General features: G+C 31.3%; 3 protein-coding genes and 1 long non-coding RNA gene across 4 annotated transcripts in view; all 4 read left to right on the top strand.

Annotated features, from left to right (window-relative positions):
- LOC124440565 (cilia- and flagella-associated protein 221-like) overlaps positions 1 to 16,128 on the top strand; it is a 33,681-nt gene extending 17,553 nt beyond the window's left edge. Inside the window, exons 3-28 of the mRNA XM_046990961.1 lie at positions 261 to 389; positions 455 to 555; positions 687 to 773; positions 1,272 to 1,367; positions 2,043 to 2,143; positions 2,365 to 2,468; positions 2,785 to 2,867; positions 3,143 to 3,219; positions 5,054 to 5,195; positions 5,835 to 5,946; positions 6,242 to 6,288; positions 6,597 to 6,661; positions 7,296 to 7,383; positions 7,661 to 7,750; positions 8,033 to 8,128; positions 8,358 to 8,446; positions 8,488 to 8,650; positions 9,041 to 9,121; positions 10,444 to 10,551; positions 10,625 to 10,816; positions 11,120 to 11,269; positions 11,498 to 11,598; positions 12,138 to 12,224; positions 13,982 to 14,098; positions 14,867 to 14,941; positions 15,333 to 16,128. Of these exons, the coding sequence (XP_046846917.1) occupies positions 284 to 389; positions 455 to 555; positions 687 to 773; positions 1,272 to 1,367; positions 2,043 to 2,143; positions 2,365 to 2,468; positions 2,785 to 2,867; positions 3,143 to 3,219; positions 5,054 to 5,195; positions 5,835 to 5,946; positions 6,242 to 6,288; positions 6,597 to 6,661; positions 7,296 to 7,383; positions 7,661 to 7,750; positions 8,033 to 8,128; positions 8,358 to 8,446; positions 8,488 to 8,650; positions 9,041 to 9,121; positions 10,444 to 10,551; positions 10,625 to 10,816; positions 11,120 to 11,269; positions 11,498 to 11,598; positions 12,138 to 12,224; positions 13,982 to 14,098; positions 14,867 to 14,941; positions 15,333 to 15,462 (2,688 nt within the window). The 5' untranslated portion in view covers positions 261 to 283 and the 3' untranslated portion in view covers positions 15,463 to 16,128. The remainder of the gene's footprint in view (positions 1 to 260; positions 390 to 454; positions 556 to 686; positions 774 to 1,271; positions 1,368 to 2,042; positions 2,144 to 2,364; positions 2,469 to 2,784; positions 2,868 to 3,142; positions 3,220 to 5,053; positions 5,196 to 5,834; positions 5,947 to 6,241; positions 6,289 to 6,596; positions 6,662 to 7,295; positions 7,384 to 7,660; positions 7,751 to 8,032; positions 8,129 to 8,357; positions 8,447 to 8,487; positions 8,651 to 9,040; positions 9,122 to 10,443; positions 10,552 to 10,624; positions 10,817 to 11,119; positions 11,270 to 11,497; positions 11,599 to 12,137; positions 12,225 to 13,981; positions 14,099 to 14,866; positions 14,942 to 15,332) is intronic.
- Positions 16,129 to 17,032: 904 nt separating this feature from the next.
- LOC124440564 (adhesion G protein-coupled receptor A3-like) lies at positions 17,033 to 20,653 on the top strand. The gene is made up of 7 exons (XM_046990960.1): positions 17,033 to 17,145; positions 18,363 to 18,449; positions 19,090 to 19,176; positions 19,570 to 19,645; positions 20,012 to 20,089; positions 20,454 to 20,525; positions 20,632 to 20,653. The coding sequence occupies exons 2-7, from the start codon at positions 18,368 to 18,370 to the stop codon at positions 20,651 to 20,653; spliced, it is 417 nt and encodes a 138-aa protein (XP_046846916.1). The 5' UTR covers positions 17,033 to 17,145; positions 18,363 to 18,367.
- A 536-nt stretch (positions 20,654 to 21,189) lies between these two features.
- Positions 21,190 to 22,840, top strand: LOC124440563 (insulin-like growth factor-binding protein complex acid labile subunit). Its single transcript, XM_046990959.1, has 6 exons — positions 21,190 to 21,212; positions 21,476 to 21,547; positions 21,671 to 21,742; positions 22,087 to 22,158; positions 22,465 to 22,533; positions 22,666 to 22,840. Exons 2-6 carry the CDS (start codon positions 21,516 to 21,518, stop codon positions 22,838 to 22,840), a joined length of 420 nt encoding a protein of 139 aa, XP_046846915.1. The 5' UTR covers positions 21,190 to 21,212; positions 21,476 to 21,515.
- Positions 22,841 to 23,308: 468 nt separating this feature from the next.
- On the top strand, positions 23,309 to 24,634 carry LOC124440810. The gene is made up of 2 exons (XR_006946772.1): positions 23,309 to 23,473; positions 24,124 to 24,634. It is a non-coding gene; the product is annotated as an uncharacterized LOC124440810 (long non-coding RNA).
- Positions 24,635 to 25,894: the final 1,260 nt, after the last annotated feature.

Below are 25,894 nucleotides of genomic sequence, written 5' to 3'. Positions count from 1 at the left end.
TTTTATCCTGACCACAGAGAATGTAGTAGATGAGACTCCACAGATTTCTTGCCAGGCTCTTGTAAGTGTTTGGTAACATACTTTTTTAGCTCTTAGTATAAATATTCATTCTCATTGTATCAGTAAAATGAGTTAAGATTTTGTCCTTTATTTTTCTGTGTGTTAGTAAAAGTGTTTGAATCAACGGTTTGAATACACGGAGGGTTTCTGGGTTTGAGATCTTTTATACGTTACTATGACAACTCACGTGTGTTACCATGACAACTTCAACGAAGATAACAAAATGGCGACTATGAAACTTGATCAAAATTGTCAATTGTCTTTTGGAGAATATGTTATAGATCAAAGAAACCAGAAGAAATCAGTTCCAAATCATTTACTTGATACAAGTATGCATTTCTTAAAGATTATTTTGTAGTTAATTTCTCACTTGAGGAATGTTGTCTTTTTTTAGAAATTTTTAACAAAATAGCTGAAAATGGCATATTTCAAGCTTCTCCTTCTAGTGTCCATTTTTGTGGTTTCCAACTGAAAAAAACGTCAAAAAAAATTTTGGTTAGTGTCCTAATTTGTCATAAGCATGTTTTTCTGTAGTTTTGTTTGTGATTTAAGTTTAATGCAAGCAATTACTAAAATACTGTTTGGCTGTCGTAATTTTTGATTTTGAATTATTTCACAACTTTTAGAAACTAACAAATATTTCATCTCAATGGCAAAAAATGCACGTGATTCCTCCTTCGACATCTTATTTCACTGTCAAATATGTGAAAAAGGTAGAGTTCTTGGTGGAGAATTGGTGGAGTTCTTTTGAATAAATTTATAATTGTACAGCACAGTTTGCGAATATAACTCTCCTCCTTCTTGAGAACCATAATTTTTCCAATTCCGTGATTGTTAAAAGTTTCAATGGCACTCCTCTAAAACTAAAAAGTACGCTTATGCCTGTATGCCATATATGTATCTTGTCCCAATATGTAGAGTTGAACATGTATTAAATGGCACCATATTATCAAAAAATTCCCAATATAAATACCATTGAAGTGATCTTCATTGAATGGTAACCTCTATTAAGCAACCCAGCCACTTTTCCAATACTGAAAATGCAATTTTTCATTGTTTTGAAATTGTATTAAACACTTTGGTACGTGAAATTACAACCATGCAGCACATGTTACATTATATGTGTATGTTTATATAGTTCTACTTATGAACTTTTACCCTAGAAAATATGATGTATTATATTACAAATCTATTCTGTTGTTATATTTTAGGAAAGACTTGTTCCTGGTTTTTTTATGGAAATTGAAATTAGATTTACACCAAAAGAATGGCAGTATTATTTTGATTGTATCAGAATACATTGTGAGGTAAGTTCATGTCTTTATACACTGGTGGTAAGACTTCTTTGATACATGTATTTTGTTTTTCAAATTAAAGACAACAAAATAATTGCTACATTACTTAAAAGAAGGCTTTACAATACAATGTTACAATGTGACAATTTAATCGAGGCTGACAATTGAGAGGTTTATGGTGTTGCGTCTTCTAGCTTTAATGCTGTTCTAGGTAAAGGAAAATATTACTTAGACATTAATTTTCTAGGAGGTTTAGCTGTTCTCATGTTAATACCTCCATAAGATTTTAACTCAAATCAGATTATTTGTTTGCTTTCAACATATACATATGTCAGAAGAACAATAATTTAGGGGAAGGGCTGACATTTATACATGCATATGTTCTTCTTTATTAGTTTTTATTGAAATAAATTGTGATTAAGAATTATAATATATGAATATGAGCCAGCCAGCCCCCCCAATTATCAATCTTCTGGTGTCCCTGTTCTATCAGGTTGGTACCATTGCTATGGTCAAAACAATGAACTAAATAGGTTTTATGTATTTTTGCCTGAACACTGCAAGACAACACTAAAAATACATGTAATGTATTTAGAGCATTTTTCTTTGCAATATATTGTGTAAATATTATGCTTTAGTTTTTAATGTTTTTAAATATATGTTTTTAAACTTAGTTTTTAATTTTAGTCTAATGAACATCTGATCATACCAATCCATGGCTATCCTTCATTAAATCTGTCTGAATTTCCAAAAAAAATAAATTTTGGAAGTGTTCCTGTTGGAGAAAGGTATTAAAGGCAGTTATAATGCAAGACATAATATTGAAGTCAAGGACTTACAATTTTTTTGAATCGTATGAACTTCTGTAATTTGCCTTTTATCATAAAAGAAACTATAAAAGACTCTGGCTCTGTTGTGACATAGGTGTAGATTATAGCCCAATGATGGTGGTGTTGAGCTCTTCTTGGCAAATATTTCCATATATAGTGATTCAGAAACTTTTTTTCAGTTTTAGCAAAAGAATCTCTTTAAAGTCTGATGTTCCTGTTGACTTTGAAATGAAATTGAATCTACTTCAGTCAACTGATGCCATACAAGTGAAGCCATTACAAGGTCAAGGATACCTCTCAAAGGAAGAAGTTTGTTCTTTGAATTGTAAAATTTGTGCCGAAGGAACGCAGTTTCTTTATTGTTAAATCTCGTTTTCTTGCCCCATCTTATACAGTAGTATTCATGTTTTGCTTCAGTTCATAAAGAGAAAGTGTTAGAACTAACAGCAGCGGAAAATTTCTTAATTTATGATAAAAAATATTTCGTTGTCCATTGAAAACTTGCGTTAAGAAAAAGTGAAAAACTTACTTAGGAAAAACAATGCTGTCTCAATATTGAGAAATCTGACAGAATGTATAGACTTTATTTGTAATTTTAGGTATTGTGCCTGGAAATGGTTCACTGGATATTGAAGTCTTTTTTAACCCAACTGAGTTTTGTACTGTACATGCCAAATTACAGGTAAACTGAATAGCTAGTTTGTTCTGTTTTCATTCTTTGTACAATTTTTTTCGCACCTTGGCACCCGTAACGTGGAAAAAACGGAACGCTTCCTTGTGTCCCCTTTTCAAGTATAATATTCTGTTGACTGTAGTCTTTCAGTTGTACCACTCAGAATAATGTCAGCTGTATTACATACAGTGATACAACACAATGTTAAGCATGTTGCAAAAGTTGATAAAAATGTTTTAATTGGGCGATTTTTTCTTTATTTTTAATAAGTTTTAATGTTTCAGCTATTGGTGTCACAATTCATTGTATCGCCGCTAATTTGCCATATCACAGGATCGTCTTCACCTGGCATGAAGTTAACGTATGTTTAAATTGAATATTATCACATTAACATTAACGTTAAGGAACAAATAACAATAACTGGCGTTCACAGCAGACAAGTTGCAAAGCATAACTGTCTTTACAACACTCTCCTGTATCAAAGCCACAATTACACTACTTTGTATTATGTTCCCTTACTAAATGTGTTGTATGTAGTTGCAGCAACGTAATTTTATTGCCTTGTAAGTTTTTTGGGGAAGATAATCACTTTTTTAAAAAGTTGAACCAGCTCCATTTTTTGAAAGAAGCTGTCCATTGCTGTTTTGCAATAGAATTGTTCAAAGAAAAAGTTTACGAGAAATTTCTTTTTTACAACATGAGCTCATAGACCAATGCATATCTTCACATCAGGAACTCAGAGACCATGCATATCTTTACATCATGAACTCAAATTTATGTTTGTGTGTGTTTGTTTGTGTATCCACAAATTGAGAAAGTGTGCTTACGAAAGTCTTGCTTTGGCGTTTTCCATTCACAATTATTTGAGCACAACATGTTCAATGGAAAGAACTTCCCTGATGCTTTGTAAAGGCATTCAATTGCTGCATGTAATGCTGAAGACAGTAAATCCATTGATGGTGGAAAGGAAGTTATACATCGAATGCATACTTGCGTGGAAAACATGATCGTTTACATGAAAAACGATTGAAAAAGGGATAGATCTGGACAGTTCCATTCACATCGACATATCTCATAAATTGCTGCTTTATCATTGATTCTGTAAAGTATTTCAAGCTTTATTCCTGGAAATGATGATAAGCATCATAATAGATGTGTCATGTGAACTGTAAAGAAGAAGCTAAAGAAGCTGTTTGGTGGTCTGGAAATGGAAAGGAAACACTTTGTCCGTTCGGATGTGTTTATGTAGTTCTTCTCCCTCTCAAAAGAAGAGTCTTCATTAATTGTCAATGTGGATTGCTACTCCAAGTACGCTGAGGTCATATGTTTGTCCAAAACCTCGCATCTAGTGATAAAATAAACTGAAAAAATGCTTAAAAGATGGGGAGTCTCCGAAAGAAGTCGTAAGTGGCAACGGTCAAAAACTTTAGTCAGATATGTTTTCAGATGTCTTTTAAAGTTGTTGCAATAAATACAGCACACATGGTATGTAAATCTACTGAATGTACGCACTCTGTGTAACATCATGTTAATTATTTGTACATTAGTAATGTAATTATAATTGTAAAGTCTTTGCTTGACTACAAAATGGCTATGAAATTAATGTTTAAATTAAGAAAAGTTATAAAGCTGTTGCAGTGGAAAAAAAGATAGAAAATCTGGGTCATACAACAGTAAATCAAGATGCAGGATTGCATGTGAAGAAGAGCAGAATATACGCAATGATATTTTCAACAGAAAAAAGTTGCGATGAAAACGAAAAGATGGAAAGAGTTGTTGCCTGATTAATAAAAGAAGAGTTCAATATGATAGACTTATTCTGCGATATGGAACAATTTCGTGTTTCAATTTGAACAAAACAAAGAAATGAAAGAACTAAGAACTAGAGAATTTCATTGTTGTGAAAAAGATATTTGTCTGGCTCAAACTAAAAAGGAAATATCACATTCGTAGATGTGCGTATGTAGAGAAAGTTGGTTGGTCGTAAAGACAACCTTTAAAAGATGAAAAAAACTGCTTTCACTCATTAGTTTTGTTCTGGACTAAATAAAATTTAGGACCTTTAAATATTTCACGTGTAGATCACATACATTGAATCTTTATTGAAACAAATTTGTTCACTGCCCCAACAATTGTATATATGAAAGATTTAAACGACTTTTGAGATTTTATACTATACCTTTGATTTTATTTAGACTACTTGAGGAAAAACAACAAGAAATGGATTCACAAGAAGTATCAACAAAAACATTAGATCCTCTGTCCCTAGATCCATTGTTTAGATCTCGATTGAAGAAACAAGAAGTAACCCAAAAAAATTATGTTGATAAAAAAGAGGTAACAGAATTTTAATAAATATATTTTAATTTTCGTATTAGTTGTATTTAAAATTACAAAAATTGTTTACCAATTGTTGGACGTTTATACCTTTTGGAAACTTCCAACTCTTTACACTTTTTTTTAATTGTGGTAATGTACGTCGACAAAATACCGTAGAGTTCAATGAACCCAGACTCAAAGCATTTGAAAATGTGCTTTTGAAGTAGCATGTCTCAAATATAGTAAATTGTTGTCTGTAGAAATAACGTTTGGTTGTTTTTACTCAGAATAACCTATACTAGCTACACAGTAGAAAATTCAAAACTTGAATACCAAATTAGCACATCGTATACAAATAAGAAGCCATTTAGTTCACAATTAAGCACTTGGTACAAAATTTAATGCTTAGTCTACAATTTTGTCCCCAATAAAGTACTTAGTCCAGTATCTTTAGTCCAGAGTAAAGTACCTAAGTAGTTCATAATGAATTATTCCGTCTATTGTGAACTACTTATCTCGAATAAAGTGCATAGTCCTGGATCAAGTATTTCCTAATTATTCGTAGAGTATGTCTGGGAACGTGAAGAGATACTGTAGAGATAGAGATAGTGTTTTCCTCGCTTCCATTATTTTATTATTAATTGTGTTGGTCTTTAGGAAATCATTCGCAACGGAATAAGGTTTCCTAAGAATCTAGCTACAACAAGTGCTGTATCTTATGTTTTACAACAAAAGCCTGGTAAACTGAAAGCCAAAGATGTTCGACAAGGTATAGTAACATATTGTATGCATAAAATTTACTTTTAGTGACCATTTCTATGTTTGTGGATGAAGATATTTCACGGTACGACTTGAGATTAGTTCTTTTCTCAGACGTCAGAAAAACGTTAAGTCAGCAGCATATAATCTGAAACTTTTTAATGTCATTGCTTTTGTTAATACTTGTTCTAAGAATTAAAGTTTTTATACTGTGATAACGTTCATCTGTTTGTTAATATGCAACGCCTGGTATTCATGTGGCAATTATTTATAATCAAAGCTGTTGAATATTATATTATTCACAGCTGTAAGAGACAAGAAAGACATTCTACTGAGCGGAAAGCAGTTAAAGGTATGATACCCAGAGTACATTGCACTCGCTAAGTCGCTATCATATGATAAGAAAGACTATTTGTTGCTCATGATCACTCATGATGGACAAATACGCATTGTACACTGTATACGAAATGCTGGCATACATCAATAGAATTATATAATGTATATTTAAAGATAAATTTTTATGTTATAGATATATGCTCACTTTTGATACTTATTAAACGCACTGAATAATCTAAATAACAATGGTTACAGTTGCACATCAAACAATCAAATACTAGGAATCTTTGTGGATTGATTTTCTTTTCTTATTTTCTTGGACAGGAAACAGCATTTGAATATAAAGTTCAACAGACTATGACAGAAGAAAGACAAAATCAATTGCGCTGGTGTGTTGTTCGAAGTTTGAATTCTTTTAATTTAATTTGGAAGAAGCTTTGTATTTTTATGATAAATAGCGAAAGTTCATAGAGACATAAAATCAGATGTCATAGAGTAAACTTTCTGAAAGTGCGATAATTTTCACAAGCTTTAGATCGGTGGGAGTTTGTCTGAATAATTTGTGACTAAGTGAGCCAGTTCCACTGAGTATGAAGAGCAAGTACTAAAGTACTTTCAATCAGTCGTTGTCATGACTACTATAAATTCAAACAGTCGGTCAAGGAGATTGCGAACAATCAGATGATTTCCTTAAAAATAAGAGACAAAGCGAGCTAGTTAATCAGAGAGCGATGAAAGTGCCCTCAGTTGTTTTTTTACTATGAGCAATAAATGATAATTTTTAATTTTGTATGGAGGCAAATTTTAAGGATTTTGGGGGGACCTGTGATTTAATATACAATAAAACTGCGATTAATGAGACACTTACACCAATATTTGTTAACAATGACGTTAGCAATGACGTTAGCAATGGCGTTAGCAATGACGTTTCGAGTGTTTTCGAAAACCTTCAACTATTTAATCTTCATATTATTTTCATATTTGCACGACGTGATCTAAATGTTTTTTTATTCATTTTAAAAGGTGTGTCAAGTTAGGAGATGAGAAAATATCAGATGTTGAAAAAAGTCGTATTTTAGATGAACGAGTTCAGGCCAATAAAGAATACAAGGTGAGTTAAAAACATTTTTCTTTGCCGTGAAGTCAATGATGTTCGATCATATAATATATGAATACATAAAATAAAATAAAATTAGAGCTTATGAAGAAATAAAATAAATGTATGAAATATTTTATAGTGGACTCAAATTACAAATCAAAATGCAGTTTATTTTTATGAAACTCAACACCGTCCTTAGATTCCTAGTTATTACTTGAAATGCATTCCTAATTTTTAGTTATCATTGCTGATTGAGAAAATTTTTTTAAAACAAAATGTGGTATTTCAGATGCAAAAAGGTGATTTAGTGTCCGAGGTGGAATTTGACCGCTCTGCTACTGAGTGTAATCAATGTCGAATACAACGTCAAGCTAGAACGGTAAAGTCATTGCTAATGAATCTATTTTAATTGAAAATTTTTATTCATAGACCCATTCAAATGATATTGATAACTCTCTTTACTCGAGCTAAATAAGTATTAAGTCAACAATTAAAATGCAAAAATAATAATTTGTGATGTTTTTTATTTAGTTACTGTAGGTTTTTAACCTTTAAAGTATGTTAAATATAAAACTAAATGTATGAAATTTTATGTGATATATATTATATTTTAAAATAATTATTCATGGTATTCTGTAGCACACACATTGTTTATTTTTAGTATCCCGCGTGCACTGCTCGCTTTGATTTTTTTGTAAATGATGATTGGACGAGAAGACATCGTGTGCTAAGTAGATTTATACAAATTGGAAGAAAGGTATTGTGCAATAATTAAATATAAATACTTTAAGATATTTGATTTTCTTTGACGAGTTTTGCCGCAATGTTTGTCTTGCATTGGACTCGTTTGGACAAAGTTGACAGTCTGTAGAGGCTATATACAAGTGTATAATCGAGGTAGTCTAAGTAGTTCAGTTTGCAATCAGTTTATCTCTTCAAGTAAAGTTATATTGTCTTTTATTTATGAAGTTTGTCTTTTTTCGTAGATAATCGTGCGTCGTCGAGCTGATCGATATATTGAATCGTTAAACAAAAATTTAGTTGAAAGTTTAAGAGAAGGATCTTTTTCAAGGCAGTGCACGTATGTCTGATGTATGTTCTATTAACATGTATATGAATATTGTTCGTAGATATGTGTGTTTGTGTGTTGAATAATTTAGGTGCAAATCGTGCTAAGTCAGAAAACTGTACAACATCAACGGTGTTTCATTTGAGACCCCACATGGTTTCACCTTTTTTATTTCCAAAGTCATCATTGGATGATAAAAATAATGATCAGGTTAGTGATTCTCCTTAATCTCTGAATTATTTCCAAAGTCATAATTGGATGATTAAAGTAATGATCAGGTTAGCGATTCTCCTTAATCTCTGAATTAGTGAAGTCATTCTATAAACAATGAGTTTCTGACTTTTGAAGGGATATTTTGCTCTAGTTAACGTGGGAGATAATACTTTATTAAGTATTTTTAGCAATGTTTGTTTAAGAAAGTCAATGTATAAATATGATGGGGGGAAAATGTACTCATACCCACTACCACTTTCTGCGTTCATATTAAGAACTTGCTGACTTTTAAATAACGTATGTTTATTTTGTAGTGATTATAAGAGATGGAATTAATTCGTAAGCTCATGATTTTTTTAATCACAAACATAACATTTTGTATTGCAGATTGAAAAAAATATTGATGAATTACCTGTCGAATCAACTGTTGTTCATCTTGAACATTATACTCCATATTATAAACTTAAAGTAAGTGATCTTTGCAGCACTTTTGATTTAAATAGTCTTAGGCTATGTGCAGCCGGTCTCAACATGTTCTCTTTTAGTCTCTCTACATTTTAGACTCAACATGTTTAGAGAATTTACAAACTCTGGGGTGGAGTGTTTAATGGTATTGAGCAGTGTTGAGCGCTGTTGAGAAAAGTTTGAAGTTACTCTTACCTTCCATTTAACAGTGCTCAACATTTGTTTGCTCCGTTGTCACCAAGGCGTACCTAAACATTGTTTAGTGCATGAACAGCACATTCAACAATGTTAAGCGAAGGCATGCGCACTGTTCAGCGTATATGTAACTGTATATTGTAACTGGTCACTGAACCGTATAAGTAGCTGTATATTGTAACTGGTCACTGAACCGTACATGTAACTGTATATTGTAACTGGTCACTGAACCGTATATGTAACTGTATATTGTAACTGGTCACTGAACCGTATATGTAGCTGTATATTGTAACTGGTCACTGAACCGTATATGTAGCTGTATATATAAGCACAGAGCGTTTGCACACATCGCTTAACATCACTCAACAAACGCAAAACAATATTGAGCGCGTATTGAGTCAACATGTTGAGAGAGCTTCCTTCTCAATGTGTCGTGTATAGTCGTATTTTTTCGTATTTTATCGTATCTTATCATTTTTGCAAATAAATAATAATAGTCACATGACCCAAATAGATATCACAAAGTCTTACCTTGCAATAAAACTATGGTATTGATCAAATCATCTCTATGGTACCACAAAATCTAACCATGAAACAATAAAACGAAGACTTGGTTCTGGTGATTAAATCTAAATATTCCCTTGAAAAGCGCTATTACTGTGATGAATGGAAAAAAAATTGTACATTTCCCAAAAGTTCTGAAAACCAAGAAAAATCAAGAAAAGAAAAATCAAGAGAGAACCAAGAAAAATCAAGAAAAGAAAAATCAAGAGAGAACCGAGAAAAATCAAGAAAAGAAAAATCAAGAAAAGAAAAATCAAGAGAGAACCGAGAAAAATCAAGAAAAGAAAAACCAAGAGTTAAAACAGTTCTTTTCAGAACTTTTGTTTTAGTGTTTTAATTCTAAACCAATTCCTTTCTGATCTCTTGTGTTTTTCTTGTCTTGTTTTTACTTAATTTTCTCTTGGGCTTCTTGGAATTCCTGGGTTTCAGAACTATATTGGGGTTTCTATATGTTTGCAAAACTCGTGGAAACTCTAAAACTTTTGGCTGTTCACCATGACAATTGCGCTCTTCATGGTATTATAATGAACCATTGGTATGAAATGTGTATTTCGTCATCTTTATAGGTACCACAACAGTATGCCTTGCTTGGTTATAAATCTCATACCACCCAACAATTGATTAGTTCTGATATGATCGGTGATATCCCAAGACCTTTGAGGACTGGAGCTGAGGTGGGAAAAAATTATTATAAAGATTTATGTTTGACGTCTCAACACAAGTATTTTGCAATTTTTAATCTCTAAGGATGAAATTATCAAGATGGATTCATCTCTTCCTCATACTATCAACATTAACAGTTTACCAATGGAAAATGATGTAGAGGCAAACAATAACGTTGTCGATGTGCTGAGACAGAGCACTGTTACTGCTGGTGATCGACTTGTGATACCTTACTCTGTCTTTAAGAAACAAAAATATGATCCTTTGGAAATGTTTGTAAGTTGTTTATCATCATCGTTGTTTAATAAATGAGGTAATGTTGTAAAAATCTTACTTTTTAATTACATGGACGATTAAGCCATGATCTTCTTTTGAAAACAAGTAAAAGCTTATTTTTACTATATATTCTTACGGTATATCCCTGGTCACAATTCTAAAAGCTTATTGTCATAAGATTTTTATGAGATTGTACTTACTTATTGCATTAATACTGTTAGTGAATAAGTATTTAACTCAATCTTCTGTTTATTATTGATTTTTAACATTTCTAATCAACAATGAATTATCTTTTATTTTCAGATTCCTTTACCTGATCTTCACGTTTTACAACCCCAAGTTTTATATTCTGAAGTTGATGATGAATACCATCTTTGTCCATTACCTCGTTATAAGTTGACTAGTAAAAATATTGCTGCAACTAAACATGAAAAATCATTAATTGAAAGACCTGTGAGTCATTTTCACTCGTCATTTTGTCAAACTTATCCTTTTATTCCTCAAATATATCTTAACATCCTTGCAAACCTGTGAAGTTCTCTTACAGTGTTTGTAATATGCGAATTCTTATCCTTATAGTTCTACTCACAAGACTGACTTTCTATTCTCTTTGTTTTATTTGGGAGAATGAAAATTTGCAAGTTTGATTATTTCCATTTGGCTAAAGGTCTATCTTTTCAGGATGTAATCTCGAGTTTAATGAGTTGGAAGAGATTTTCATGTCAAAGTTTAGTGACCGCTAGCAATGTTCCTCACATAACTGATGTTTGGGTCCCACGTTTGTGAGTATGTTTAATATCAACAATCGTCAATGTTTAGTTAATGTTTTATACATTACTGTATTTTCCTTGAAGTTGGCGATAACATTAATCTGCAAGAGCGAAGCAAGTATATATTGAAGCAATTTGTTTTTGCTTGTGTAATGCATGCGTGACATTTGATAATTGATGATTTTGTTTCTATTCTGAGAGTTTCCTACTGCACAATGAATATCCTTACTTATTTATATGTTAATATTATTGAAAAATAGAAAATATTTAAACACATGCTATTTTTCCATTCGCCGCGGCAATTAAGGCTTCATCTTAAGGACCATAAACTTTGTTTTCCATCCGCAGGAGCAATATAGAATCCATATTTGGTGTGAACGTGAAATTTAGCACAGGAAAACATCATAATTTCTTTTACACAGCTATGCAATTTTTCTTTCTCTTTATGCTGTAAAATATATATATATGAACTTAATTATTATGGCCGAACTACAGTACATGCGTTGTATATGCAGTTAAGTCACACCCACCTTGTTCATTTCTATTTTTAGAACAAGTCCATTTCTTGACGACCTCCTTCCGCCAGAACCACCGGCACTTCTTCAAGAACTGCCAGCTGATGACGTCATGAGGGATTTGTATGTACAATATTGTCAAATATTGTAGTTTTTTTTTTATCTTTTTACCTAGTTTTCACCCATCATTTTATCTTTCTTTACCAATTAATGGATATTATCCTTTTGTTTTACGAAGCGTCTTTACTTAAAATGGCTCCCAAAAATTTTAAAAAATCACTTTGTCGTCGGTTTCATAATCGATACACGTAACTTGAATATTTTGTAAACACATATATTTTACTTCGACTTTAAATTATATTTATAGATGCTGTCTAAAATTTAAACATTTAATTTATTTCCTGAGTTTTAATAGATATTTATTGCATTTACACTTGTTTACAATAAAATGTCCTTATAAATAGCTTCTATTGGATAAATGGCCGTGACATAGCCAGCTCAATAAATGGGGGTAGTGGTCTGTATTCTGTGATTACAGAATTTTTGATGGAGTGATCTTATTTAAGGACGGAGATGATATAAATCTTTTTTGTCACATGACTTTCTTCCATGAGAATATTGTATTCCCTACAATGATGACGTAAAATGTTTTTCTTTAGCCATGATGATGTAAAATGTTTTCTTTAGCCATGATGACGTAAAATGTTTTTCTTTAGCCATGATGATGTAAAATGTTTTCTTTAGCCATGATGACGTAAAATGTTTTTCTTTAGCCATGATGATGTAAAATGTTTTTCTTTAGCCATGATGACGTAAAATGTTTTTCTTTAGCCATGATGACGTAAAATGTTTCTTTAGCCATGATGATGTAAAATGTTTTCTTTAGCCATGATGACGTAAAATGTTTTTTTAGCCATGATGATGTAAAATGTTTTCCCATGATGATGTAAAATGTTTTCTTTAGCCATGATGATGTAAAATGTTTTAGCCATGATGACGTAAAATGTTTTCTTTAGCCATGATAATGTTTTCTTTAGCCATGATGACGTAAAATGTTTTCTTTAGCCATGATGATGTAAAATGTTTTTCTTTAGCCATGATGACGTAAAATGTTTTTCTTTAGCCATGATGACGTAAAATGTTTTTCTTTAGCCATGATGACGTAAAATGTTTTCTTTAGCCATGATGACGTAAAATGTTTTTCTTTAGCCATGATGACGTAAAATGTTTTTTTAGCCATGATGACGTAAAATGTTTTCTTTAGCCATGATGATGTAAAATGTTTTCTTTAGCCATGATGACGTAAAATGTTTTCTTTAGCCATGATGATGTAAAATGTTTTCTTTAGCCATGATGATGTAAAATGTTTTCTTTAGCCATGATGATGTAAAATGTTTTTCTTTAGCCATGATGACGTAAAATGTTTTCTTTAGCCATGATAACGTAAAATGTTTTCTTTAGCCATGATGACGTAAAATGTTTTTCTTTAGCCATGATGATGTAAAATGTTTTCTTTAGCCATGATGACGTAAAATGTTTTCTTTAGCCATGATGACGTAAAATGTTTTCTTTAGCCATGATGACGTAAAATGTTTTTCTTTATGATGACGTAAAATGTTTTCTTTAGCCATGATAACGTAAAATGTTTTCTTTAGCCATGATGACGTAAAATGTTTTCTTTAGCCATGATGACGTAAAATGTTTTCTTTAGCCATGATGACGTAAAATGTTTTCTTTAGCCATGATGATGTAAAATGTTTTCTTTAGCCATGATGATGTAAAATGTTTTCTTTAGCCATGATGATGTAAAATGTTTTCTTTAGCCATGATGATGTAAAATGTTTTCTTTAGCCATGATGACGTAAAATGTTTTTCTTTAGCCATGATGATGACACTGCAGAGACTTCAACCAATCCCACTATGCTTGTGCCTGCTATGGTAAATGCAATGTTTCCACTTGTGAGCAACACTCTTTCACAGGAGAATGAAGATACTAGGTTAGTTAGACCCACAACGTATAAACTGTAAGGCTTTACAGGTTAAAAAATAATTTTGTAATTTTCTATGGTTAATGCAACTGTGTTTATTTCATATTATTATATGGCAAGCGTCACTTCCGGCTAAATGGCGCGCTTTGATTGGCTCAGAAATATTTTTGCCGGTCCATTATTTTCCCGTAATCGACCACGATCCAAAACGCGTAATTTTGCAGTCAAATGTAAACAAACTTCGTAAAGCAAACAACAAAACGCAAAAAAACGAAACAAAAGTAATTTACGAATGTGAGTCGAAGGAAAAACACTCGTAAAACAATTTAACTATCCAGACGATACAATTTGAAACGATTTATTTTTTACTGACAAAAACTAGAATAGCGAAAGTCGACCCTTACAAAACATCAAGGACGAGAAAGAAAACAAGCTTCGTTTCAGTTCAAATAATGCCATATAATAATCCTTTTAATAACCTCGCTTTCTCGGTCTTTACTGAGAAATATTGGACCTCTGTCTTTTTGTACAAACCTCGCCCTACGAGCTCGGTCTGTACAAAAACATCTCCGTCCGTTATTTCTCCGTAAAGACCTCATGCTCGGTTATTAAGGGCTTAATATTGATTTACCTGTTTTCCTCAACTGTGCATGAAACCATTTTTCATTGTGGTCTTTAAAACTGTCAATTCACTAAAGACAATGTTGACTTTAATTGCTTGTTACGATATCAATATTTTTTTGATTGTTAATGAAAAATTTGTTTATTGTATTTAAGTAATGAAATATTTCCACAAAGTGGACGACTACCTCCAAATAACAACCCAGTGTCTTCACAAGGATTATTATCCAGGTATGAAGAAATTTTTTATTTCTTTAATATCTCAACGACACCAAACCACGATTTTGCTGTTTAAATAGAAAATTTGTTGTTAAGGGATTTTAAAATCTTTTTTTACATTTGCCACAAATTTTGAACCATACATTATTTGTTTTGTCTAAACTAAAGTTTTCCACTGCTATTATAAAGATAAGTTTCTTATTCATGCATGCAATCTTCCTTTCGATTAGCTAAAAGTCCCCATCCAACCACACGTCTTGCTGGCTACAATTATTTGCAGCTTTCGAGTTTAGTTTAATTTTTAATTTTTGTTTGATTTTTACATAATGTAAAAATTTTCAACTTTCAAACATAAAATGTGGTAGAAACATTCTCTGCATTGTTGACTATCTGTATTTTTTAGAGATGAACGAGCTGCTTCCCTAAATACTCATATTAATGTTTGTTGTGATCGCTTGGGTAAAGCTGTACGTCTGAGATTACAGGAAATAAATGGCATTTTGAAAGATGATAAATTAAAAACAACTTTATAAACAAATTTACGATGAAATTGTTTTATCGTGTTTTTTTTTTAAATATGTGTTTAATGTCAAATGTGTGCAGCTCTTGTACCACAAATTTTACCACATTTTTTACATACAATCTCCAATTAATTATTCTACATTTGTAAATTAAAACAGTTTATTATTTTTTGATAAGGTTAGCAGAATTATATTGACCGTTACTTTCCTTTTAGGAAGCTACAAAATTCTTTGGTGGGTCTCTGCGTTGAAAAAGTTTGTTGATTCTAAAAGCTAAAAAAGTCTACAAAATTAAGTTTCTGTTTAGCCATAAAATTGTATGAATCTGGTTATTTATAAAAATATAAGTTTAAGTTATTTTGGTTCCAAAACCCTCATTCGTGAAATTTTGTGGTCTGGTGCTTTGCCTTGTAGTTAAAATGAAATTTTCTTATGGAATTAATAAGGTTTAACTATTATTTGCCTAGTTTTTTACTTTGACCAGTTTGTATCATAAAATATCTCACAATAATACTAAATATTATCATGGCATTGTAATATTTGGTATTATTAGCAAAAACTTTGTTTGTGGTTTTAATATCTAAGCGTTTTAGGCATTAATGAAAGTTCTATGAAATTCTTCAATTTTAATTCAGAGACCTACTACCATATTCTAACAAATAAAAATTGTTCAACGCATGTCTATATCTATGAAATTCTTCAATTTTAATTCAGAGATCTACTACCATATTCTAACAAATAAAAATTGTTCAACGCATGTCTATATCTATGAAATTCTTCAATTTTAATTCAGAGATCAACTACCATATTCTAACAAATAAAAATTGTTCAACGCATGTCTATAACTGCTTTTTTGAATTACCTGCAATTGTATGCAGAAAATTTTGACTAAAACGTTTAAAATGTAAAGAGAAACATCTGCCAACACTTCAATACTATGTTAAGGTGATCTGATGAGAGAAAAAGTGAGACACTGTTCGCTGAAAACTAATTCAAAATTTCTTTTGCTCTTTGGTCCTTTTCTTTACTTTTCTAGAAGTCTTTTTGACAATTAAAGTAATTGTTGAGAAATTGCTGTTTGTGAACTTCACTTTAGCTGATTAGGCCACTGTAAAGGCTATGACATAGAGACAGATGGAACAGACATCTGTTATGTTTTGAAATATATACTGTGATAAAACAATATAAATTGGTATGAAATACTTAAAGATATTTTTATTTGCAATATTAATCGTAATTGTAACATTATGACAGAGATGCTAACAAATAAAATTGTTCAACGCATGTCTATAACTGCTTTTTTGAATTACCTGCAATTGTATGCAGAAAATTTTGACTAAAATGTTTAAAATGTAAAGAGAAACATCTGCCAACACTTCAATACTATGTTAAGATGATCTGATGAGAGAAAAAGTGAGACACTGTTCGCTGAAAACTAATTAAAAAATTCTTTTGCTCTTTGGTCCTTTTCTTTACTTTTCTAGAAGTCTTTTGACAATTAAAGTAATTGTTGAGAAATTGCTGTTTGTGAATTTCTCTTTAGCTGTTTAAGCCACTGTAAAGGCTATGACATACGCATGACGAGACAGATGGAACACTTGAATAGACCTCTGTTTAAGTTAGCTGTTTTGAAAACGCAACGCATAAAGACCTATACGCACTGTGATAAAACAAGCAAAACGAAGATATAAAATGGTATGAAATACTTAAAGATATTTTTATTTGCAATGATTAATCGTAATGATAACAATTATGATATATTTATGTGTAAATTCTGAGATAAATAGATGAGCCAAAGTTGTCAATTCATTCCTTTCTTTGTAGAGTACAAAGTGACTCTAAACACAGAGAGACTGAATATCGCCTTTGATGTTTGGAGAATTAATAGTTTTTGGCTAAAGCAGGAATAGTTTTGCTCTGATAAATCCCCATTATAATAATTTTTGTTTGAGAACGAAACAAAACAAAACACATAAAATAGAAACAAAAGAATAAAAGCCATGCTTTTATGTATACACTGAAACTAGCTATCGTTTATGCAAAGTAATTTTCTTTTGTCTGAATTTTTCTGTGTTAAACATTAAATAATAAAATTTAGAAAGCAAACTTCAATAGTTTTGCGTCTTCAAGATGAAAATGACTCACAAACAAAGTGCTCTTTCATTCACTCTCCCTCCCCTTCCCTTCCACGTCTCCATTTATAACTTAGAGATTGCAACTTGTTAGTGCCTTTCAGTTTATTAGCTATATCGCATTTAAATAATTTGGTGTATTATGAAAGTTTTGAAATCGATAACTTCGTAATCTATATCATTATAAATTATTAGTTGATTATAAAAACATACATAATTTATGGCTGTGACAATATGTACATTTTCTCCATTTGAAGAAATGAACGTCTAGTTTTTACAACTCGTGGATTGAAGCTGGACAAAATACTATTGAAAAAAAATAATCATGGATGTATCTTCATTTTTCATACTCACTTTTTTCTTATATTTGTCTTGCACAACACAATATTGTCCATATTTCAACTTACATACTAGCTTATTTAATTCAATTTCTTGTGAATACAACTCATTCATTTTACAAAATCTGTCATTAGAGATATTTGTGCTGTGTTTTGCTCAAGATTTGGATTGAAAAAAATTTTGTCGACTTATAAATGATATCTTGTTTTTACCAAAACGTTAGTTTTCCAATTATACTTGTTTCTTTCTATGTCATGCATTCAGACCAGTAAACCACTTAAATATTTATGTTACTATGAACATTTCCATTTATAAAATTCCTGTTTTTATTTAGAAATCTCAATTAGAAATAGTTTCTAATATTTAGTGAAAGTTTCGCTAATTTTTCGTGCATTTTATTGACATCATCTCATTTACAAAAAAATTGCTATTCCATTGTAGGTACGATGATATCTTACGTAAGAGATTTTTTCATTTTCCTTCTCCTTTCTGCCAGCTCTAAGCAAAAATGTCAGAATAATAATACAGGTTAGTATAACTTATATTTTCGAAGCCTTTTAAGGCATTTATATTTTATTCATAAGCATTTCGCTGTTCATAAGTGATTATTTATAATTCTGATTATTGCCTACTTTACATACAGCAAAATGACAATGTAACATATTGATATAGTAAAAAAAATTAGTTTCAGTAACACGATGTGCCCTTTAAGACGAGGTCAAGAAAATGAAAAATAGTGTAAACCTCATTCATACATGATGGATGATTGACACAGTGGAGAAGTCAGTCTACAGGTTTTGGTCCTGCTATGTAAATTTCAGATGAATATTATTGTTAAATTTCTTAATTGGCCGATTATATGGTCAATTTCAACCCGGGCTGAGTTTCAGCCTTGGCTGAAGTTGCTCCATGTACTCTGCCCCTTAGAAACGCTTTGTTTTGGTGAGTGAAGAAACACAGAAATTTGCACTATCGAATTTTATTAATGGAACTTTTTCACTTTAATCAAAAACGATTTCTTAATATGTTGTTTACGTGTAATCATAACATGTGCGTGCCTGTGGCTGGTTTTTCTTTAAAACATAGATAGCATTAGCAACTATGTTAAGATACATCCTGGTATTTTTTTGCATTTTGAAGTTCTCGTTGTCTATTGTTTTTATTTTAGATGAAAACTGTACATTGGATATTCTACGTTGCACAGAAAATATTACAATACCACAGACAGATTATTCCTGTGTTCTGTCTAATAAAGGTTATTTTTTAAATCAATGGGAAAAATGAATAACACTGCACCTCAAGTGAATGTTTACAACCTTCATTTGTTTCATTGTATCATCAGAAAAACTATTGAATAGGATTGAGTAAAATATGAATTATTTTGCCACCAGGTCAGTGTTTTCACCTTAGTTAAAGGTTGAGGTGATTAACACGGACGATATGCTACGAAGGAAAATTATACATGATTGCTTAATTTATTGTATACGTTCGACATGTTCAAAAGATAAATGTATGAACAAGCAAATCTTAATCATTTTACGTGATTAAATTAACTCAAATTAGGCATACCAGTGACAACAACATATTATTTGTCTTTATCCTTATTATTGTCAAACTCCTCGCTGAATTCAATTTTTTGAATTCCTAGATTTTACTGGATGCAAAGACTTGAAAATGAAACACACATATACATCTCAAGTACAAATATGTGATAATGGCGAAATGTAAATAACTTTAAAATAATCGATCAAATAGAAGTTTGCTTCAGAAGAAAGAAAATACACTTTTATTAAGAAAAGACATATTAATTAAGGAAAAGATTTTTATATTATAATAACAACTTCTAATAAACCAAGACAAAAAATGTGCCGGAAAAGTCGTTTTGAAAAAGACTGCATGAGACTTTATAGGAACGTTAATAAAGAAAGAGTGTCAATGAAGGTTATCTTTCATGTGTCTTAACAAAAAAACAAATAATTCACTCATGCATGGAACATATAAAAAAATCATTTTTAAAGCTTTGTATAAGTGTACAAACTAACAATGCTGCTTACTGTAAGTAAAAAACGTAAATTTTGCTCTCTTTTCAGTGATGAAGAGAAAGTCCAACGTATCTGTGGAGATGTATTTCGACAAAAAGAAAAATGTCTTGTTACTGTGAAGGCTTTGTAAGTATTTCTAAGGCTATGTTTGAATATAACAGTTTTATATTCTTTTTTAATGTTTAATACCATTCTAAAAGACAAATATTACATTCTTAAATGCCAGCGATGCACAATATTACCATTACATTTAGTGTGACTTATTTACTATTGCAAACTATGATCAAATATTTCCTGAGATATTCGAAGATAACGGGAAAAATTGGAACAAGAAATGCATTCTTTGATTACATAAAAACTTATCATATAATTAATCATAAAATTCAAAGGAAAAAAACAATGTTGTTAAATGTTGGCAAATTTGTGTTGAATAAAGCTTGTATTGTTCATATTTAAACTAGAAGGCTATATTTTTTATTCATTATTTTAGAGATTTGTCAAACAATAAACTTTCATTACAAAACTGTGAGATGTTTAATGGGCTAATCGAACTGGAAAATCTGTAAGTGCATTTGAAGTACATAATCCGATAGTGCACTTATCCATGGTAATGTAATTTCTTTTTTTACATTGAAATTTATTCTTTGCTTTCCATATAATTTTTCTAGCAACTTAGCTGGAAACGTTTAAAAAAATTCCAACAGACTGTTTTAAAAGTTTGACCAATTTGAAACACCTGTAAGCATTTACTATTTTGTATTCTTATAGCTTTGTTTTTGTATCTTAATTGTTCAATTTTGGCAATCTATTGTTAAACTTGTCGATCCCATTGTGGTATTGGTCCAGTGGCGCACCTAGGGACGTCGACTTGAAATATAGATTGTTTTCATTGGAATCTGCTTCTTTTATCAGTTGTTAAATGTTGGAAATTTGTGTTGAATAAAGCTTGTATTGTTCATATTTAAACTAGAAGGCTATATTTTTTATTCATTATTTTAGAGATTTGTCAAACAATGAACTTTCATTACAAAACTGTGAGATGTTTAATGGGCTAACCGAACTGGAAAATCTGTAAGTGCATTTGAAGTACATAATCCGATAGTGCACTTATACATGGTAATGTAATTTCTTTTTTCACATTGAAATTTATTCATTGCTTTCCATATAATTTTTCTAGCAACCTTGCTGGAAACAGTTTAAAAAAAATTCCAACAGACTGTTTTAAAAGTTTGACCAATTTGAAACACCTGTAAGCATTTACTATTTTGTATTCTTATAGCTTTGTTTTTGTATCTTAATTGTTCAATTTTGGCAATCTATTGTTAAACTTGTCGATCCCATTGTGGTATTGGTCCAGTGGCGCACCTAGGGACGTCGACTTGAAATATAGATTGTTTTCATAGGAATCTGCTTCTTTTTATCAGCTGTTAAATGTTGTCAAATTTGTGTTGAATAAAGCTTGTATTGTTCATATTTAAACTAGAAGGCTATATTTTTTATTCATTATTTTAGAGATTTGTCAAACAATAAACTTTCATTACAAAACTGTGAGATGTTTAATGGGCTAATCGAACTGGAAAATCTGTAGATGTTTTAGAAGTACATTACATAAAGCCCCTTATAGTTATGGACTTATTTTGATTTTCGTTCAAGGAAAACTATATTTTGTTATTTTTCTTGACATGTAGTTCCTATTTCATTTTCTAGTGACTTGTCACACAACAACATTGCGGAAATTCCCAAGGGATGTTTTAAAACTCTTAACAAATTAAGAAATCTGTAAGCATTTTTTTATTTATTGTTTGTTGATTATGTTTTCTGTTTTTATGTTCTGTCAAATTTTCTCATCCCAATTCTTTTTCTTGGTTTACATTTTTTAATGAAATTTCAAACACAGGCAGGCTGGTCAATAGTTTTTTGAATTAAATTTTTTTCTTCGAATATGAATTTACTTTTTTCACCCAGCCTCTTCTATTTCTTCCTTTTTTTGTTATTTGATATTGTCCTGCGTAAAAATTTCTTTTATGCATGATCAAAAACAAAATTCAGACAAAAAATGGATCTGTAATCATTTAAAACAATCTCCTAAGCATTTTGTAATTTCACTTTCAAATATTTTATAGCAATATTTCTCACAATAAAATAAAGAAAATTGATCGTCACACATTTGATGGACTATGTAGTTTAGAAATGTTGTAAGTGCACCATTTTTGTATATTTTATAACTCCAAATTTGAATCAGTAACTCGTATTGCAAATGATGAATGTATATATCGACATCATGTGCAGATATTACTGCCATGTTTTGTGATTCATGAACAAGCTGAGATTGCTAACCTGGGGTGAAGATCAAGTCTATACCCACTACTAATTAAAGAGAATTTCATCATGATGACGTTTGCATTAGCCATGGTTTTTTATTTTACTATGTAATATGGTCATAACTGAATATTTTTTATTAATATTGAGTGTAATAATTAAGATCGTATTTTAATATTTAGATCATTCGAAGGCAATGAAACATATGTCAAACTTCGTGATATTTTTACTTTAAGAGATTTAAAGATTGTGTAAGTATACATTGATCAATGATTCATTTATCCAATTTTTATTTGATTTTCAGGTATGTAAAATAAAGTTTCGCGTTTATTGCGAGATACATGTATAAGTATCCAATAGTGAGCAAACGTTTTCTTTTGTAGTGAAATGTCCTGTAAAAATTGCTGCCCCTTTCTTTGTTTGAATAATAGTATAACATGTAACTGCAGTGGAGACCCGAGAAAGGAATGCCCACGGAGGCTGTTGCATAAAGAAAGTTATCGTGTGTTTGTGTGGATTACCGTTGTTCTCATTTTGTTGGCAATATTTTTGCTCTGATAATGAGGCTTCTTTTTGCCGAGTTACATACAGTACAAAATCTTTTTATTTGCAATTTATGCTTGAGTGATATGTTGATGGGAGTGTATTTGGTTGGAATAATGTACAAAGATCTGGCAACATACGGTGAATACCTTCATCATAAATGTCTATGGCCAAAGGAAACGACATGTAAAGTTCTTGGAGCTATCTCGATTATTTCAAGCGAGGTTTCGGTGTTTACACTAATCTTTATTGCATACGACAGATTTTTGTATGTTGTTCATGGTTTACATCATAAAAAGATCCGATACCGTACAGCATTGGTACTTTTACTGTTTACATGGCTAATATCTGCTGCTGTTGGTGTTTTGTCTATTTGTCTTCCTAATTACATACCCCAGTGTCAAGGAAGGAAACTTGATTACCAGTATTTCGGAAGATGTGTATACCAGTGGAGTTCAAAGAGAAAACACTGTTTTTGGTATTACAGTATTGCAATATTTGGCTTTATCAACCCTGCAGCAGCTGTGTGTCTGATCATTCTTTACATGAGAATATTCTTTTCGTTTTACATGACATCAAGAGATGCAGAAAATCGAACGTATGACCATCGCGTTATGGCAAAAAGATTTGCTGCAATTGTTTTCACAGGTAAATGAAAAAATTAAAAATTCAATTTGATAAATTCGATTTTGTCTATGGAAACATAATTGACCCCATTACCGAAAAACATATTTGGAAATGGGATCTCAAGCTCAAGATAGATTTATTTTGATTGAGCCAAATTGCAAATTTTTGTGTGAACATGCCACATGCAAGTCACGATACTGACCATTTTGTTGAATGAGAGTCTCCTGTAAACAATCAGCTACATTATATCTCATGTCATGTATGTTACTGTAGAAAGTACATAAACATGAAAATATAATAAAAATGGAATTTGAGATCTTCCCTCAAATCGGAGCTACTGTGTTGATTGGGTTGACGGGGCAAGATCAAATCACCTCTCCTCTTAGGCAGTCCAGCATGCAACGTTCAACTTTGTATGTGGGTGTGTGATATTTTGATTTAAAACAAAAGTATTTGGCAACAGCCAGCTATTCTATCTATTTTGACGTTTTGAAGAAATAATGCATATTAATAAAGGACCGATTCAACCTTGGTTTGGATACAATCAAAAATATTTCATGATAATTGAATCTTGTGAGCGTAAGGGATATAATTTAATGTTGTTTTCATGGTAACTTTTGATTGCGTCTGTAATTGTATTTTTATATTAACATATAGCTTTATTGTTATAGATGTCTGCTGCTGGATTCCCGTTTCAACACTTTTTTATATAGATATCAATAAAAATCATCTTGTTAACAAATTATTTATGATTTTTGCTGTGCCCATTAACTCGGCCATCAATCCGTTCCTCTATACATTAAGTGCTCCCACGTTTTGGAATGTAGTGAAGAAATTCTTTCTCAGAATTTTCAATAAATGGAAGCAATAATGGTTGTGACAAAAGGCTGTGGATTTATGAATATACTTAATTATTAAGTTGTTTTCGTCAATGGAAATTCTTATCATGAATTAAGCACATTTCACTCCTCTATTTTAAAGTAGATCAGCTCGATTTGACTGATCTAACACTACATAATAATCACAGTTAGTAAACTGCTAAAGTTTCATATAATGTTGCACTTGTAGCTAAATTAACAATTAAAATTGTAGATGGAATTTTGAACAACTGTAACTGTATTGATATTGCTATAGCCATGGATAAATAAACTCATGTGTGTATTTCACAATATGATCACAAGAGATCATGCAAGTGCTTACTAAAACTGGAAGTATTTCCAAAAAGTAGCTTTTACAGCCCTGTATATAATTTTGATATGAGAGAAGACAACGGCAAAAGATATTCAGTCAGTCTAAAAGCTCCATTTATGAAATCTAATAAACTGCTATGCGTTTCAAACGAACGAACGAGCATCACCATTAGCTATAGGGCTGCCTCAGGTCAGCCATGATATGGATTGGAGCACAGTGAAATGAAAAACAGTATTGCCTTTTTACAGAAATCTTTCATCGCATATCTTTTTCACGCGGTATTGCCACAATGAAGCCAGTAAATTGCTTCTTCCGATCAAGGAAACACTAACAGCAAAGTGGTCCTACAGTTTCCAATTTTTCAATACTGTGTGTTGTTCCATGAGAAATACCAATAAACCTATCATCAGCCGCTCCAATATCAATTGCTTGATCTTTGGGTTTAGTCTGTTCTACCATTCTTCACCGCGATGGTTGTTGAAACAACACACTCCTCAAATGTAGAGCAAGTGGTAATCTTGTTCAAACGTGTTAGTGAAAGCTTTGAAGTTGCTAAAGAGCTGGTTGGCTTGGACCAAGTCGCATCAAGTGATGCTGAAAGTATTTACGGTGTTAACACAGATGTTTTTAAGCGATTGAATCTTGCTATGTCAAAAATACGCGGACAGAATTCCGTTGTGGCAACAAGATTGCAAAGAAAATAGCAAAAAGCCGTTTTCACTCTTTGTTACGTCATTCGCTTAACTTGGCCTGTGGTGTTACCAAAAAAGGAAGCAAACTTATGCGAGACGCTCTGGACAGAACACACGAGTTAACAAAATTGATTAAGAAATTTTTCTTACAAGATAGACTGTCCGTGCTGAGACTTTGAATAGCATCATTGACAACCACCAGTTGAAACTATGGAACAATACAATATTTTGATATTATTGCCTTTTGTGTTATATCGTGCAGTTTATCAGATTGTAGTTTTATCTCATCTTTAAAAATTCGTCGACTAATTCATGTAATTTGCCCTACGAGACCAAAGATTGAGGAGGAGGGGTATCATGTATCACGACAATGCTGTCTAGTTATTCATGAGAATAGTAAAATTTTACTTTCTAAAACTTTTTAGGGTGCGTTACAATGATGCGTTATAACCATTTTGTTATAAATTATTCGGGATCTATAATATTATAATCCGGGATTCTAATATTATATATTATCATATTATTATTATCCGGGATCTAAAATATTATATTCCGGGAT

This window comes from Xenia sp. Carnegie-2017, unplaced genomic scaffold (assembly GCF_021976095.1).
Source record: "Xenia sp. Carnegie-2017 unplaced genomic scaffold, XeniaSp_v1 HiC_scaffold_2, whole genome shotgun sequence".
Classification (NCBI taxonomy): Eukaryota; Metazoa; Cnidaria; class Anthozoa; order Malacalcyonacea; family Xeniidae; genus Xenia; species Xenia sp. Carnegie-2017.
This window is presented reverse-complemented; position numbering and strand designations above follow the sequence as displayed.

Coding starts and splice junctions, on each gene's coding strand:
- LOC124440564 (XM_046990960.1), top strand. CDS start 18,368: ATGATATCTTACGTAAGAGATTTTTTCATTTTCCTTCTCCTTTCTGCC. Junction 19,177..19,569: donor CTGTGTTCTGTCTAATAAAG/GTTATTTTTTAA, acceptor TTGAATTCCTAG/ATTTTACTGGATGCAAAGAC. Junction 20,526..20,631: donor CTAATCGAACTGGAAAATCT/GTAAGTGCATTT, acceptor TAATTTTTCTAG/CAACTTAGCTGGAAACGTTT.
- LOC124440563 (XM_046990959.1), top strand. CDS start 21,516: ATGTTTAATGGGCTAATCGAACTGGAAAATCT. Junction 21,743..22,086: donor CTTAACAAATTAAGAAATCT/GTAAGCATTTTT, acceptor AATATTTTATAG/CAATATTTCTCACAATAAAA. Junction 22,534..22,665: donor TTAAGAGATTTAAAGATTGT/GTAAGTATACAT, acceptor TTTCTTTTGTAG/TGAAATGTCCTGTAAAAATT.